An 18,662-nucleotide genomic window follows, 5' to 3' on the forward strand; every position below is an offset into this window, starting at 1 on the left:
AAAAAAAAAAAAAAGGAGTGTGTCTGAAAAGTGGAGACAGACTTAGGAAATTGAAAATATCCCTCCCTACTGAAAGTATCTTTTTCTTGCAGCGGGAGTATTTATTATTTATTCACTTATTTATTTACACACCCTCTAGCATGTTCAGTTTCTGGGTGCATTTCAGAGGCATGTGCAAAAGCCAGGAGTTTTCCAGTAACAGGAAAATAGTAAGACGCCTTCTGCACACACTTGATTTGAACGAGTGAGTGACAGTCATTGCTGTCGCTGTAACTGCAGTCCTTGGTGGCTATACAATATTAGAGAGCCAGTGGGCTCTTCAGATAGAAGTGGATGTTAATAGGACTTCCTGCCCACAGTGCAGAATGCTAATTTTCATGCATGGCTCTCCACCCTGAAGAGGACGTTTTGTGCACAAATCTTACCTGCTGCTTTACCTTGTCTTCTTATGGTTATTTAGGTTTTTTTTTTTGTTTGTTTGGTTTTTTTGTTTTTTTGTTTTTTTTGGTTTTTCGAGACAGGGTTTCTCTGTGTAGCCTTGGCTGTCCTGGAACTCACTCTGTAAACCAGGCTGGCCTCGAACTCAGAAATCCGCCTGCCTCTGCCTCCCGAGTGCTGGGATTAAAGGCATGCGCCACCACGCCCGACTGGTTATTTAGTATTTTATTAGACTGTGATTTAATGACTAGAAATAGAAGGTGCAGGGGTGGGGGCAGGGGAAGATTGAAGAAGAATATAGACAACAGCCATTAGATTTAGATTGGGCTATAAACATTCTTACGTTTTGATCCCAGGTCTCACTCTGTAGCCCCATTGGCCTGGAACTCCCTATTATAGACCAGGTTGGCCTTGAACTCATAGAGATCTGCCTGCCTCTGCCTCCCAAGTGCTAGGATCAAAGGTGTGTTTTTTAGGGTGCCTGGCAGCATTTATTCTTGACATAATTGTAGATGTTCTTTTAGTTGTAGATTTTTACTATCCAAAGGCCCTTTACCCTTTACATAGCTTCCCTGGAAACAAACTCTTCCCAAATCCAGAGGAATATAAACAAGGCACTGACATTGATACAATCAAATTACAGGATGGTCCCTTAAGATCAGAGCCCCATAGACCCTACAGAGCCACTCGAGTTTCCCTTCACTTCTTGTCTCTACTGCCAACCACCATTGCCGCTGCTCCCTGGCTCTGCAATTTTGTAGGGTCAAGAATATGGCCAGAGATGTAGTCTGCTGGTAGGACATTTGCCTAGAATGTATGGGGTTTGGAGTTCCATCTGACTGTAACGTGTTAGTAGGACATGTGTTTTCTCTGTGTGGGTGTATGAGCGCATGTGTGTCCGAGTGTGTCTGAAGCCAGAGGATAGAGTTGGCTACTCTGATCTGTCTCTGCCCTACGCTCTTGAAGAAGAGTCTTTGAGCTCTGTGTGAGGCACGAAGCAGCAAGCTCCAGCCATCCTCCTGTCTTCATCCCCAGTAGCACTGGGATTACAGGGGCACACCCCACATTTTACATGGATGCTGAGGATTTGAACTCAGCCTTTGCCTTGAACATGTGAAAATGTTCTTGTTCAATGCCCCACCTTCCCAGCATGCTTTGTTTTGTTTGTCCAGTCTCATTCTCTGGAAATACACCCAACTTGTTACCCACAGCAGCAAGTCATTCTTTCTATCGCTAAGTAGTAGTCCAGATGTAGGGCTGCCCGCCAAAGTCCATGGGGTTCTTCCTAGATTTCGGCTGTTCTAAACAAAATTGCTGTGGATGTACAATATAGCTTATTTTTGTGAATATATAAATGTAATTCTGTATAATATATTCCTAAGGGTGCAAAATAAATAAGTAATGTAGCCGTCTTAGCTAGGGTTTTATTGCTGTGAAGAGACATCAGGACCTAGGCAATTTTTATAAAGGCAAACATTTAATTGAGGCTGGCTACACACACACACACACACACACACACAGTAAATAAATCATGCAGTAAGAGTGCAGGCGTTGGTCATACACTATCTGTAGCTTTGAAAGACAACACCACCTTCTTTTACAGAGTGGCTAAGCCATTTTTAACTCGTTTTGAACACCAGTGGTGTGTCGCTGAAGCAAAATCTTCGCATCTCGTTCGCATCTCAGAATTTGTTGGTGATGTCTTTGCTGTCTCTTATTGTCGTCATCACCATCACCACCATCTTGTTTCAGTCCGATGGGTGTGCAGTGATTGATAGCCTGTTACTCTTGCAGCTCACCCCCCCACCCCACCCCACATTCATTAAGACGTGAACAGCTGCTGACGTGCTTCTGAGCTGGCTGAGTATCTCCTCCGATGACATCTTCATATGTCCTCTCATCATCTGGCTTTGGTCTTTGTGTCACTAGATCACTGGCTGTTTCCTGGTTGAGCAGTGAATTATTGATCTTTTCTAGGCACGGTCCTTGGTCATTGGTATGGTATGCACATGTTTTCTCTCCATCTCCCAGCTCGTGTTTCTGTCCTTTAAACAGGCTTTCTCACAGAGCAGTTTTAATTTTGACAAAGTCCAGTCTTCGATTTTGGTGTGCTCTGGGCTTCTGACATCAAACCCTCTGCACAGACCTGGGTCCCCAAGAACTGGAGTTTGGTAAAAATTTTAAGCTAGAAATATGGCTCACAACTGCCTTTAACTCCAGCTCCAGGGGTTCAAGACCCCCTACTCCCTGCATCCTCTGATGACACAGCACACATGTGGTATATAATGATATACATCCATACGTATATAATCATATGCATTCATACACATAAACAGAACTAAATTACTTCAAAAGCGTATACTTTTATTTGTAAGTCTGCTCTCAGTTACTTTCTGTATAACGCGCATGTTTTAGTGCTTAAGACAATATGAGAACCTCCCTCCCTCTCCCCTGCCTGTACTTTCTTCCTTTCTTCCTTTCCTCTCTCTCTCTCTCTCTCTCTCTCTCTCTCTCTCTCCCCATGGATGTCCACTTGCCATTCGTTGAGAGATTATTTTACTCGACTGAGCTGCTGTTCCAGTTTGTTTTCATGTTCTTATATTCCTTGAAAGAGTCAGTGACTATGGATGATGCATCTGACTTCTGGAATAACAAACTTTCGAGGTCGAGAGGATGAGGGTGGCCCAGGCAGCCAAGCACTCTCTCTGCAAGGGCACCAACCGACTCCTGGCCTAGCTGAAAATTTTGAGGTGACCCAATCCTAACCACTAGAGGTGTATTGCTTAAGCAAGTTCTTCACGTCCTGGGCTCACATGTGTGCTTGCAATCACAGTGTCAGAGAGGCAGAGGCAGGAAGGTCGTGAGACTCACTGGTTCTCCAATCTAGCAGGATATGTGAGTCTCAAAGAAAGTGCCTAATACCAACGGTTGCCATGTGGACTCCACAATTTGCCCACCCATACCTGCATGCACATGTCAAAATATAAGTTCCATTTATATTTTATTTAACTCTATTTAGTTCATCATATTGAATTTTATCAAGCAGATAACCCCCCAGACCCATTCTTATGACCCACAGAAAGCATCGTTAGCAGCCTGATGTTTTATTTGACCTTTTTCATGCATTTTTAACACCATGATGCTCGTGACTTTGAACTTTTATTTTGTCACTCCTGTAACATGTGGTTCGAGTGAGCCACCAAGACCACCTGCTCCTAGGTTGCATGTGTATGACAAGCGTGGCATAATTTGCTATCAAACAGCATGTATCATGTCTACATGGATGGGGTTTCTAATGCAGACGATGCATTTTCTTACAGGTGTATAACATGCATTCCATGTGAGAGAAGTATATCACATGTCACAATATGTACCACACTTGTATGATTACTACAACTGCCTCTGTTTTTAACATCTTTTATCTCGTGACCATTCCATATATGTATATAATGTGCCTTGACCATATCTGCTCAAGCCCCTCCCATTTCCCATGACACCCTGCAGATATTCCTCCCCCAACTTTCATGGCCCCTCCTCATTTTTGTAACTCTCTGAGGGCAATTACTGCTGTAAACGAGACTATTGACAGGTCTTGCTGGCTTGATCTTGGGCAGGTCTTGTGAGTAGCCATGTCGTGTCCAGATGACAGCACTTGACAGCAGTCCTTCTACCCTCTCTCTCTGACAGTTTTTCCATCCCCTCTTCCACGATGTTGCCTGAGCCCTGTGGGGGCAGGGCGATTGATAGGGATGGCTTGTTAGGGCCAGGAACTCAATCATCTCTTCTTCTCAGCCCTTTGATCCGTTACGAGTCTTGCACTGCAGTTACAGCCGAGAGACCCAGATCTATCACTATAAACACATAGAAGTGCGTTGACACCGTGATGGTTTAGGTTCCTCCCTAGAGGCCAATATGCTTAGCTTTAGTCCCATCAAGCTGTCTAGATGAGCAAGGTGAGCTAAAGAACCCATAATAGAAGCAAGGTAACGTTGCCACTCCTTATTGCTGAAGATTGAGTCATTTCTAATTTTTGTTGTTATAACTAATAAAAATCCTACTGTCTACCTGGTGGCATCAGACACCTGTTAGATCTGATATTCCGACCTAAGCTTCAGAAAAGAATGGATATATTTCTTTATCCCACCCAAAATGAGACACATATGGAGTCCTTGGGATGGTGGACGGAAGGTGGATATCAGGATCTAGACAGTGGCAAGGCAGATGCTTTATCCGTCTGCCAGGCACTGGTGGATTTTTATTTCTGGAAATTTCTCCCCTGAAATATAATAGAGATCCCATATCAAAACATAGGGAAATTGGCCTTAGCGTGTTTACTTACTTTGTTTCCAGTAATTGTCTGAAACATATAGGTTGGCCATCTTTCCCACCCACTCTCCTTACCTTCCCAAACCAACGTTCATTTCCAGCGCATGCATATTCCACAGGCAAAAACACCAAACAGGAAATGTTAAATGCAGCTGTCAGGAGGAGTCGAGTCTGGGGATGCTGAACCCATGTTGCGTTTCCTTCTAGATTTATCAACGATGCTGGTTAGTGTTCAAGAAAGCTTCGAGCAAGGGTCCAAAGAGACTGGAGAAGTTCTCAGATGAACGGGCCGCGTACTTCAGGTGTTACCACAAGGTAAGAGCCCGTGCTATCCCTATTTAGATGGTGGCTTGGAAGGAGGTAGCTTGAACTTACTGGGAAAGCATACCCAAATTACTAACAAAGATTGTTACTGTATTTGTTATATGAGCAAAATATCTGTAATGTAGTATATTTACTGGATACTTGGTTTTTAAAGCTGTTCCTGTGGTTTTCTGGTTCTTTAAAATGGTTTTTTCTTTGTTCTCGAGAATTTTGTGCTTGCAGCCAATGAAACATGCTCATATCTGTTTAGTGCTCTAACAGTGGTGTGATCCTGGGAGAGAGGGGCCTAAAAAGGCTGCAGACTGAAGTCTCATATAAGAGCCAGCTTTATTCAGAGCATCTGACGATTTATACTCCACGGGTTAAGGAGAATCACATGAGTAAAGTGCTCAGTGGCAAGGGCAGTCCACACGTGGGAAAGCACAGATTCCCACAGAGGCGTATGAATCACAACAGCTAAAGTAAAATCTCTCCGACCCAATGCACGTGGGTGGGGCACGGAAACACAACCCAAGAACAATTCTTGCTTTGAAGAAATAAATGGAGGTCACAAGACGCTTGGCTTGCTCTCTTGGGGCTTCCTCATAAGCACCCAGGATTCTCACATTATTGCGATTTTGGACAGTGTTCTGACAATATCCACCCCCCCCCCCATTTCCCTGTCCACCTCCCCTATGTCATGTAGAACACACCACCCTCATTTTACATCTTTCCTTTTTTTTTTAACTAACCCATAAATCCATTGAATGCTACCCCATAGGCTGATGGTGAGGAACCACCCACTGGAGCATAGCAAACTGGGTCTGAGCCTCTTTGCCCTTTAGAATTTTGTGTAAATCCAGTAGAGATCTGTCAGTACAGAAACCTGGCTCTCTTTTCCATGCAGTGCTTACATGGGCCCTGTAGTATCTTCCTTGTGCATGTTCATGCAGTGTTGGAAAGCAGTCTTGTACCACGGAACCCTTGTATAAGCTCTAAGGCCAAACCCCAATCTGCAGGACTGGTACCCTGTCAAATGCATCCAGATTCACCGATTGCATACTGGTTTCTGCAGAAAACAATGCTAAAGGCATGACTTGATTTGCTTGTCTGGGAGGCCTTACCTTCCAAGGTAGCTTCAAAGACCCAAAGCATTATTTGGTTCCTAAGTCATACATCTAATATAGAGTTGAGATCTCTGTTAAAAGTATGGTGGTTCTCAGCTTGTCGTGGGCATCTCTCTGCAGTCCTCTCATCTCCCAGGACCTTGCGACCTTTGTGGAAAGAACTCAAATGAGTCAAAGTATATCACAGAAGACAGACATGATTTATTTCAGAGTAAAGAGAGACACTCTCAAAGGTTAAGAGTAGACAATGGCCAGAGGGGCCAGGATGATCTATGTTGTACACAGGGTTTGTACTATTCCTGAAACACACAGGACAGTCAGCGTTCCCCTGTGGATGCTTTCCCCCACAGGGGATTAGATTGGCAGTGCATATGGGTTAACTCTTTAGGGAGACACAACAGTATGCTTTTGCCCTTTATGGTAAAGTCTTCACTAGGCAGTACTACTGTGACCTTCCCCTTCGATCTGAAGTCATGTCTCTGCCCAGGGTCAGAGATGAGGCAAGCTCCACCTCTGTTGACCACGACCAGAGGTCTGCAACTTCAATTCCTGTTTTTATAAGATGTTGATTAAGAGGGGTAGGGTGTGTACCCCCCCACCTCCAAATCATTCAGTGTCTGTTACCTAGTGCTCTCTTCTCTTCAGAACCTCACCCAGCCTCCTCCTTTACAATTCTTTACCGTCTGATCATCATGTGTGGTCACCCAGGCACCTCTGGGTAAAGCTCAAGGTATTTCCAGAAATAGTTCATTCTTCACGAGCCCTATGCCACCTTCCTGGGTAGGGAAAACAAAAGAAAACGGGAGAGTAAGAGTTTGAAATTACTGGAAGGTATGAATGCACCCAACAGAAGGAAGAGAAGCGAGGACTGCTTTGTAGGTCTTTCTGATCCTATCCATCATCTCATGGTGACGACTGCTTGTTTGAAGCATGTGGAGACTCCAGAGACTTCCCACAGCCCCTCCCGACACTTCTGGGAAGCAGGCGCCTGGACTGGCTCTTGCTGGCCCACTGGGATTGGTGTGACATCACTTCCCTCAGGCAAATCCTCACAGTGACTGTGGGAGCTCAGCCCCTGAGTTCCCATGGTCTGTGCAGTGTCACAGCTCAGTGTGCACAGTCTCATCTTACCCTGCTCTGGGGCTCCTGGTGCCCTAGAGTCTTTCCACATTGCCACCCTTGTATATCCCTTTGCCTGGGCACACGCCCACACAGCTCACTTCTTAGTTCAGTGACTATTCAAATTCCTCGTAGGTAGTACTTTCCCTAAGCCCTTTTATTCAGAGTGGAACCCACTAAGCGACTCCCTTCTGAAGGTCTCCTTTCCTAGTTTCCTTAGCACTTACTACTGTGAATGCTCTCACCTGGTGCTTCCCAGTGTCTCCGCCTCCCACAAAAACCAAACTCCACAGGTTGTGCATGAATAGATTCGGGAGTCTCTATGAGTTATAAGTGCCTAACACAGAGCAGACCACTTAGTACTTCTTAAGGATTAAGAATAAAAATCTCCAAAGAGCCATCTGAAATGAGGAAAAGGAATTGAAAGACATTGGTCGTGGTGAGCGGACCTGAAAGTGCCAGGACTTGGGGATTTTAGAGAAAGTGTAGGACAGATTCAAACTCTACACCTGCAATGGGCTGAAGCCTGAAAGTGCCAGGACTTGGGGATTTTAGAGAAAGTGTAGGACGGATTCAAACTCTACACCTGCAATGGGCTGAAGAGAGCCCTTCGACCAGGAGGAAGCCAAGGACACCCTCCTTGCCCTACTTTGGATTTCTACCTGCTGGCTTGCGGATTTAATATGCAGATCTTTGGGGAACTCTGTACATTGGTTTCTCTTTCATCTGCAATCATCATTAACCAAGGTTCAAAGCCCTGGCATGAAGGAGGAATTATCTCTATTAAGCCTCCAAGCCCTTGACGGGCTACCAGCTTTTATTCTTTCTCTTTACTCTCTCGAATCTGATGTGTTCAATATTAATCTCTTGAGGGGGGGGCACAGAAGTAATTCCGAGATGTGCAATTTTTTTTAATCTAAATACTGTGTAATTTATGAGTTTCGATCATAAAACACCAAGGTTATAAGTAGCACACTGTGACCAGATTTCAGAATGTATTCCAGTATAAAGAGATTTCTAGAAGACACCGGGAAATGCGTATTATGCTCTTTGATCCCCAGAGCCATGGCATGGGGGTCTGAGGACACATCTTTCTGGTAGGAACGCCTGCTCTGTGGATCTGAATCCTTTCTGGAGTTTTAACATAAAAGTTGAGGGGAGAACTTTAAAACTTTGTACATGTTTCACTGAGCACACTGCTAAAGGTGTTATTGCTCCTGGGCAAAAATGGAAAGTAGATATAAGAATACAAGCTGCAAAAGGAAAAAAATTTTTTTTCACTTCTTAGTCTCCACCCTGAAGTTCCTCCCCTCCAGGCCCCTGAGCTGTCAGGGATGCCCTGAAACTGACTAATCTTAATTTAGCAATGTTAGGGCTCCAATGGCATTAGTCCTCCCTGCCTTCTTCTGAAATGCAGACCCCCTGACTTCATTCCAGAAGGCAAGTGGCTGGCATTGAGCAGGAGGTTCGGGTTTCTTAACCTGCTTTGCTTTGTGGGGAATGGGTGAGAGTCAGGACACACTCCAGGGTGGAAGGGACAGCTCAGCTGCTTGATTGGGAGGCCTGGGTTCTCTTATGTAGCTGTTAACTGCTCTCCTCCCCTCCACCCCCTCCTCCATCTCTCTTTCCCCCTTCCTTCCCCTCCCCCTACTCCCTCCCCTCTGCTGCCTTCTCTTCCCTCCTCTCTTTTCCTCCCTCCCTCCTTTCCTTCCTCCCCTCTCTTCTTCTCCTCCCCTTCCCCTCCTCATCCCTCTTTCTTTTTCCTTCCTTCCTTCCTTCCTTCCTTCCTTCCTTCCTTCCTTCCTTCCTTCCTTCCTTCCTTCCTTCCTCCTCCCCCTCCCTCCCTCCCTTCCTTTCTTTCTTCCTTCCTCCTCCCCATCTCTCTCTTTCTTTCCTCCTTCCCTCCCCTCTCCACTCCTCCTATACTCCCCCCATCTTCTCCTCCTCTCCTTTTATTCCAAGCATTTCCTAGAACAAATAAATTCCCTTCTGACAAAACCCACCAGGAACACGATGCTTGTATATGCACCCTCATTTATCAGTGTCCACCATGCCCCTAATGCGACAGCAGTGAACAGCAAGGGGTCACTGTTCCACTGCAACCCACATGTGCGTGCATGTGTGTACACACACACACACACACACACACACACACACACACACGACTGTGTTTGAAAACCACAACTTTCTAATAGGGCTATGACTTCTGTCATTTCATCAGACCCATCAGGCTTCCTGTTCTGCCTCCATCCATCCTTACTGAATAGTGCTTACTGGAAATCACTCTTGGGTTTCCTAGGATCCATGTCAGACGGTGCTTAGCTTTTGAGAAAATTTTGACAAGGGGTGGCAGGCCTATCTCTTGGTAAGACTGAGAACTAGGTAGAAGAATCCAAGGTCTCTCCCCACTTAAGGTGGACTTATCTTCACAACTTTAGGTGAACTTATCTTTATTATTTCTTTAATAAACGAGAACCCACATGGGGACAAGCTATTACATTCTGTATGTCATGTCTTTTTCAGCCAGATATTTTTAGAAACGATAAATCAAACTGAGCCAGAAAGATTTTTTCATGGTTTTTAACATTTCAAAACTATTATTCATAGAAAATCCTGAATTCCTAAGATTAAGATATAGATTTGTGGAATCAAAAGTCAGTTATTCTAGTTCAAAGATAAAGATAAAAAGTGATGAGACCATCAGTGTATGAAGTCAAGTCATAGCCAGATACTCATCCACAGTGTGCAATTAAAGAAAATAATGCTGACAGTATCATCACTAACAAAAAAAGTTCTTCACAGTGAGCTAATGGCCAATGTCCTAAAAACAACGTCTCTATAGTCAATTAAATCTATCTATCTATCTATCTATCTATCTATCTATCTATCTATCTATCTCCCTCTCTTCTTTTCTCTCCCTCTTTCTCCTTTCCCTCATTCTCTCTTTTTCCCTCCCTCTCTTTCTTCCTCCCTCCTCCTTCCCTCTCTTTGATCCTCCCTCCTTCTCTCTCTCCCCCTTTCTCCCTCTCCTGTACTCTGTTCCCTCTCATCTATGTGTATATATTTGGGCCAGAATTCATTCTGTAGTAATTTTTATTTTATTAATTAATAATTAATGTACTTAGTTTTCCTTTCTCTAAACACCTCCTCTTTTAACATAGCTGGCTGCAATATGTCTTTTGGAAATCTCAGAATATATTCTAGCCTTTCGTTTCAACACGTAGACACACCCGCTGTAGTTGTCCTCTGCTCGTCCAGGAAATTACCCACCAGGTCATGTTCTGGAAGTTTCCTCTCATTCAAGACAGCATGACTTCACAGCTCCATAAATTGAGTTGTCCTTATGTGTAGATATTCTCTCCAGCTGTAAGCCCAGCCAGACCCACAGCTCCGGCTGGAGGGAAAGTAGGGAGAGGGAGTGGCCTGGGATACAGCCCCCTATCTTAGTTCCTTAGGTCTTTTTGTAAGACGAAGGGGAGCATGCGCTGAGGGTCCTTGATGCATGCTCCAAACAGACTTAATTCTTTCCCCCTAAGCTTGATTCCATTCTGTGGTTCCCTGGCTTGTGGTTAGCCACTTAGATCCACGCAGCCATTCACAGCAGAGGCCAGCAAAGCATCCTAGAGTCTCCCCTTTCCTTCACCCCTTGTCTTAGTCAGGGATTTACTGCTGTGAACAGACACCATGACCAAGGCAACTCTTACAAGGACAGCATTTATTGGGGCTGGCTTACAGGTTCAGAGGTTCAGTCCATTATCATCAAGGCAGGAGCATGGCATCGTCCTGGCAGATGTGGGGCTGGAAGGAGCTGAGAGTTCCACCTCTTGTTCCGAAGGCTGCTAGGAGAAGACGGGCTTCCAGGCAGCTAGGATGGGGAGGGGGTGGCTTAAAGCCCACCCTCACAGTGACACACTTTCTCCAACAGAGCCATACCTCCTAACAGTTCTACTCCCTGGGCCAAGCATATACACACCATCTCACTCCTCCACATCCAGCCTCTGGCCAAGTTTGCAGTCTTCCTTCTGCATAGACACCCCCCCCCCACCCCATCCCACCTGTCCCCACTGCCTTTCCTAGTCCATGAGGCAAAATGTGGTCATCTCTCACAATCTCTGCCTTGTCTGATCCTCCCCTGTGACTTTCCTGGGTCCATGCCGAGTTAGTCTGCTGGGACCACTCTGCATGGAGACCCCGACACACCGACCACCATGGCTTACCTCATAATGGTGTACTGGAGAGGTTGCTCCCCCTCTTCAGTCCCCACATTTCTCAAGGCTAGACTTTATGATGTTTATACAATCTCGCGTCTTCCTTGAAATACGTTTCAGCAATTCTGAAAAGTTGGCAATAAGACAGGAAACAGAATATGACATCAGGCCTAGTCTCTGTCTGCATAAAAATGACTAGCCGGTTAATAAATACTTTTCAGACCTTCTGCTCTATGAAACCTACAGAAACACATTCTCACATTGTGATTGTGTTTTCATAGGGAAAAGAGCCGTTCACTGCTTGTGTGTGTGCGTGTGTGAGGAGACTCTAAGCCCAGGTTTCCTCGTGTTCTTGGATTGTGCATAAGTTGTGGTGACAAGTTCTGTGGTATTCAGAATATTTTGGCTTGTGACATAAATGGTATGGTGGCATCAGCTATCCCCCCCTTTCCTGCTGGTAACTTAAGAATATTCTTTACGAATAAAACTGCTCCAGATCACTCTTACTCCACAACAATCCCTTCAAACTTTTATGCACGGAAATGATTCTGACACTTCATTGATAAAAAACTCAGTCCTCATGAAGAACTTGCGTCTCCCTTGTTACGGAAGCTGTGCTAACTCCTGCATTCATCGCTGGAAAGGTTACCTGGGATGGCACAACCACAGCCAGCTTATGCAGGTATCCTGCATCCCAGAATCCCTTCTACCAGCCTGAAATACCACACTCTGCAGCTCAGACACCTCTATCAAGGGAAAGATGCAGAACACGTGGATTTATTCCTTTTATTGCACTTGCACAAATAAAGCCCGCTCTTGGGGAGACAGTTCAGATTTCAGGCACGAGCCCAGCTTATTTTAAATGACCAAGGGTGCAGGGATATTTTTAGAGAGACAGAAACCCACTAATACAGGGGTTGGGCTGCAACTGTCTAGACTTGCTCTTTCTTCAGAAGTGTTTTGGAAAAGGTTCACCCGAAACCGCTGCGTTCGGAGGCTCTGAGCATGGACTCTCGAGCGGAGACAAAGCTCTCCTCTCAGGGCTTTGCAATCAGCTTGGGTGAGCCTTGATGTGTTGGCTCCCCTCTAACCACCATCTCTGTCTTATTCATCAACCAGTCTTATTTTTCTAGAAAAGGCTGTATGAACAAGTTAAAAGTTTCAGAATGCATTATATAAAACTCTATTGAATTTTCTTAAATAGAAATGTTTATAAGAGTACCCTAAAATTTGAAGGGCTATAATTATGTGATAATAATAACTATAATTTAATTTAGTCGGTTACTTAGTAATACTTCAGGGCCCGCGGTGGGCGCAGAAAGGCATGGTTTTCATACTGTGTTCGTTTTGAAGATGACCTACAAAAGGAGAGGGGGCTCGTGCCTTTTCGTTTTCAGCACGATAATGGCCTCCATTTTTTCCTAAGAATGAAGTAATTCGAGACTTCTGCAGAGATTTGCAATTTGCATACACAAAGTGAATTGCTCACTTAATTCATTCGGTCCCACAAGGGAAAAAATAATTAGGATTCAGCCAACAAAGGCAAGGCAGAAAAGTGCCTTTCAGGCAGTGCTCTCGTTCTCACTTGGTAAACATAAATAAATCATCATCTATAAATTACCACGAGCGGGAAAACAGGCAGCATTGGAAGTCAGGTCCTTGTTTGCCTAAATGGTGTCAGACTTCAGCTCACCAGGACAGGGTCGAATATTCCCAGGCCGAGCCCACTAATCAGGTGATTCCACCCCATGCATCTGTGTTCCTCAAGGGAGCATGCCTTTAAACATCCAATTGAGTGAGTCTCCCCTTGAAACTCTAGATGAAATTTCAACCGTTTCTTCATCTAGCTGCAAGATAATCCATTTGGAAAATTGAATTGTGTAGTTCGAGATTGTTTTCCAAGTTGTTATTGCAAAACCCTCTTAACAGCAAATTAGACTTTTAAAGTATGGCCACTTTGCTAATTGCTGCTTGTTAAACATTTATTTCAGCAAATACTATCATTTATGACAAGGAAGACATCTGGCATGTAACTCCGAAATAGACAAATTAATTTGTAGCCTATTTTAAGTAGTTTTAAATTGGGTGGCATACTTAAAGACTTATCAGAAATTTGGTATTTCTTTCCACGGGCCCATGGTAATATGTATAGTCATCACTGAGTTCTTAAGTCTTTCCTGACTTTTTCTTAGATTTTCTCTAACCCGAGGGGAGAACTTAATCATCACTCATTGGCCGGTTGACTGCTGGGCTCTCCTGACCCCATTTCTCGTCCTTTGTTCTAATTCCTGGCCTCCCTAAGGTCGAAGCCACAACAAATGATCTTGTCAGCTACACACCGCTCCCACTTGGTGCCATTTATTTCAAGATTCCAGTGATCCTAATGACCCATTGTACTGGGAACACATGGACCACATAGTAACCAATGCAACACACAGAGAGATACATATATACACACATAACATATACATACATACCCATACCCCACTCACAGAGATACATAAATACATATACATACCCCACAATACACCACACACAGAGATACATACATACATACACATACCCCACAATACACCACACACAGTGATACGTACGTACATAATACATATATACACATAATACACATACCCCACACATATACCACACACAGATATATACATACATATACATACACCTACACCACACAGAGATACATACATACATATACATACACATACCCCACATATATACCACACACAGATACCACACACACACACATCCCCACATATACACCATATACACAGACATACACATACAGAGATACATACATACACACACACTCATATCCCACACACAGACACACACATACCCCACAATATCCCCCCCAGACACACAATACACCCCCACATACACCACACATACAGATACATACATACATGCATACACACACAGACACACACATTCCCCACATATACACCACATACACAGACATACACAGACATACACACACCATACACATATAACACACACAGATACATACATAATGCATATATACATACACATACATCACACGCAAACAGACACACAGAGACACAAACATACCTCCCACACATATACCACACACACAGAGATACATACATAATACATATATACATACCACACACAGATACATACATACATATATACATACACATACATACACATAACCCACACATACACCACACACAAACAGACACACAGAAACATATACACACACCACACGCATATACCACACATACATACACACAAACACACCACACACACATACACACAAACACACCACACACACACACACACACACACACACACACACACACACACACTTGTTTTCCAATGATGTGATAAAATGCTGTCCAAAAGCTTTACTTTAGCTTATAGGTTACATACAGTCCATGACCAAGTCATTTATTTTTCTTGGAAATATATTTGTTTTCTTCACCTTGTAAACCCCTGCCTATCCTTGAAACCCACGGTGGGGACACCCCGTCCTAACTGAAGAGTGCAGGACTCCTTGCTCCTTGCATTCATTCATTGGTGTTGGGGGGCTTAGTAGAGTACCCTACATGTCTGTAGTTGTATTTCTGCCCCTGCTCTTTACCATTTGTGGGACAAGTTAAAACCCCCAGGGCTCAACTTTCTCATATAGTCAATATAAATGTTATGAAAAAAAAAGACTATAATTGCTCTGAAGTAGTTATAACTCAATACTTGGCATGTTAATCGGGAACTAGATAAATGCTGGCCACAGGTGTTGTAATTATGACTTCACTCTATTGTCTGTTACACGGAACTCTGCAGATGGCCCCAGACAAGGCTGAGAGTCCCTTTCTTACTCCAGGAGCCTTGGATCTTTGTGGGTTAGACTCCTGGACCCCTGCCTTTCATTCATGTAGACTTGATCTGTGTAATTCTTGGGTATATACCTGCTGGATTCCAGTCCATTGTCCCTGCCACCAGTTAGGAACAGTCCAGCCCTTAGCACGCCGTGGAGACAGACATCCATCATTCTGCTTGGGTCTGTGGATCTGATGGCAGTGTCCTTCCGCCCCAGGAGTCTGAGCTTTTGTTTAACAAATCCTTAAGAATGCTCTGCTTCTTGTAGGTCACAGTTCTCAGCACTGGTGACACAGTGAAGAACCGAATCAGTGACTTCCTGCTTGTAGTGAGGAAGAGAGAGATGCCAAGAGATACCTACCTCCAGTGTTGGTGTCCATGGTTAATGCCAGAAGGATGGGATCAGGAGAAAGGATGTAAGGGTGGGAGAGGAGGACCACTGCTTTAAATGGAGCAGTCAGTGGTGGTGCCATTGGGCATACGCTGTATACACATGAAGGGGGCATGGGAGACTGTTGGGGCATGGGACTGAGCGTGGCTTCCAAGTGAACAGCGAGCAAAAGCAAAGGGTACATCTGCTTCAGTGCATCTCACTCCTGTGACTGAGACCAGTCCCAGAGGGCTCTCAAGGCAAGGTTATGTTTTTCAAATGATGCCATCCATTATGGCTGACTTCACGCAGCTAGACCTAGGTCTCTCCCATACAATGACCTCTGCAAATGTCATAAGGACAATATGTCCAGGTTGTAGAGGTGTCTAAGAGTGTCCTGGAATTTCCAAGGACTGTTCAACTAGACATTCTTCAGGGGCAGCTTTGTCACTTGCAGCAGTGGAAGGTGAGCCATTTCTCTGAGAGAAATGGGAGAGTGGGAGGAAAATCTGCGGTGGGAATCTATCCTGAAATGAGAGAATCAGATTTTTTTCCCCCAGACTGCCTTCCAGGCAGTACCTTCCAACACGTTCAGACACTGGAGCCAGAAAGCATGCCCCTGACAAGGCTGCCTTCTGTTATCTCCTACATTGCTTCAGAAAAGGCGAGCTGGCCCGCCCACACCATCTGCCCAGAGTCTGTTGAAGGGAAGATGCTGTGATGTAGGCGTGAACTTCAGAGCCTGGTCATGATGGAGGACAGGAGTTATCCAACGGTTTGAGAAGCAGAGCCTTGTCCATTTCTATCTCGTCAAAAGTGTGAGCTAAAGGAATGCCCCTGTCCTCCTGTGCCCACGTCTCATTGTGTCCTAAACAGATCAGCTTGGGCTGTGTTTGCTGGGATGTCCAAAACAGACATATGGTGACTTGGAGTCCATAAACATGCCCCACCCCTCATCCTCAGCAGGCTACCTGTGTACACATACACATATACATATACAACCACATACGCATACACATACATATCTGTTGCAGGAAATATTAAAGAAAGGCTGTCAGGCTTCCTGCGCTACTGCCGGCACTTCCCTGCCCCTGCCAGCGTGATCCTTCTGGCTCTGGCTCTCGTTAGTCCTCACAGCTACCGATCACAGTCTGCCCAGCTCTGGTTCATTTGTCTCTGGAGCTGCTAGTTCCTTCTCAGCCATAAACCCCTGCAGTCAGTGGTCCCACCTTCCAGTAACCCAAAACTCTAGAAGCTTATAATTAACAAGTCAGATTTATATACCAATACATTCTCAATTCACAAGATGCCCACACAATAATTTCAGAGCCAATTGATAATGATACAAGCTGCCCACCTAGATCAGACAAGTTATCCCAATCATTCTATCCCTATATGATATTCATAACCACCTGTGGCTATTTAAAACCACGCGGGATCAGGATCTGCTTCCTGTCCGTCTGCCTCCATCTTGGCGTCTCCTTCTTTCTCCTCTGAGTCACTCTCTGTCCCTGCAGCTCCTTGTTCTGCCTCCCTTTCCCCTGTCCAATCACAGGCCTCCTGCTGCACTAATACTTTAATGTAATTGGATAGGGAACATCCTGTTACACATATCACCTGAGGATATGCCGGCAATAGCCTAAGGAGGATGCCCGTGTGTAGAGAAGATTTTGTGATGGGCATTTATGCCAGTGTACGCACAGACAGTGGGTTCTGCTCATTGATCAAATTCTTTAGCTATGTATGTTTTGAAATTAAAAAAAAAAAAAAAAGACTTACCAGTGAGCCTAGCAATAATTGGGGTCCGTGTTTCCATACTGACTTAACCAAAAGCAGTGTGGGGTGGAACAGAAAGAGTACATTTAGTGCTCATCTAGATGAAGTGATCACAGACATAGGATTTAACCTTGTGTAGTATGGCAGTGGGGTTAAAGGAGCAGAGCTTGGGTGCAGAAGACCTCCAGGACATCCTGAGGGTGTGTGCTGCAGTGGGGCTGGGAGCACATGATCCAGTGACAGGGGACATTTCCAGTCCCCCAATTACAACTCCAAAGGTGTTTAGTGTGGGGAGGAATGGTACTCTCTTCCACATGATCAACATGTGCCTTTCCCATGTGGCAGCTTTATGATATTCTCCCACATTCGTGTTATACGAGTCTGTGGATTTATCTGGACCACATTAGAAAGCACTCTGCTGTCCCTTGCCTGTGTTATATCATAGGCCCATGGTGGTTATGTTTATCTCAAACATATACAGGCCTATTTCCTTCTCCTGGCTCCCTAAATAATACAGAACAACTGCTGTTTACAAGGCATTTAAATGTATTAGAAATTATAAGTAGCCTAGAAATAATTTAAAGTCACACACAAGAATCTGAACACTCTACCATCTCATGATACTTGGTCTTCTCAAGGAATTTGGTATTGGTCCTTTGGTGGAATCTCTGTAGATTTTGAGGGATGAGAGTATTTGTCTTCTGTGGGTGTACACCACCATTTATAAGGCGTGCTCAGCAGAAGTTTATGTGAATGGCAGCTACTGTCTCTATTTCTACCATCCATCTGACTATCTATCTATCTATCTATCTATCTATCTATCTATCTATCTATCTATCTGTGTATCATCTATCTATCTATCTATCTATCTATCTATCTATCTATCTATCTATCTACCTACCTATCAATATCATGTATCTATCTATCTATTTATCTATCTATCTATCTATCTATCTATCTATCTATCTATCTATCTATCTATCTATCTATCTATCTATCTACCTACCTATCAATATCATGTATCTATCTATCTATCTATCTATCTATCTATCTATCTATCTATCTGTCTGTCTGTCTGTCTGTCTGTCTGTCTGTCTGTCTATCTATCTATCTATCTATCTATCTATCTATCTATCTATCTAT

General features: G+C 44.3%; 1 protein-coding gene across 1 annotated transcript in view; it reads left to right on the plus strand.

Moving 5' to 3' along the window:
* Window positions 1–18,662, plus strand: part of Dok5 (docking protein 5) — a 150,687-nt gene that overhangs the window by 65,161 nt on the left and 66,864 nt on the right. Inside the window, exon 2 of the mRNA XM_021155776.2 lies at window positions 4,972–5,079. Coding sequence (XP_021011435.1) covers window positions 4,972–5,079 — 108 coding nt within the window. The remainder of the gene's footprint in view (window positions 1–4,971; window positions 5,080–18,662) is intronic.

This window comes from Mus caroli, chromosome 2 (genome assembly GCF_900094665.2).
Source record: "Mus caroli chromosome 2, CAROLI_EIJ_v1.1, whole genome shotgun sequence".
In the NCBI taxonomy this organism is placed as follows: Eukaryota; Metazoa; Chordata; class Mammalia; order Rodentia; family Muridae; genus Mus; species Mus caroli.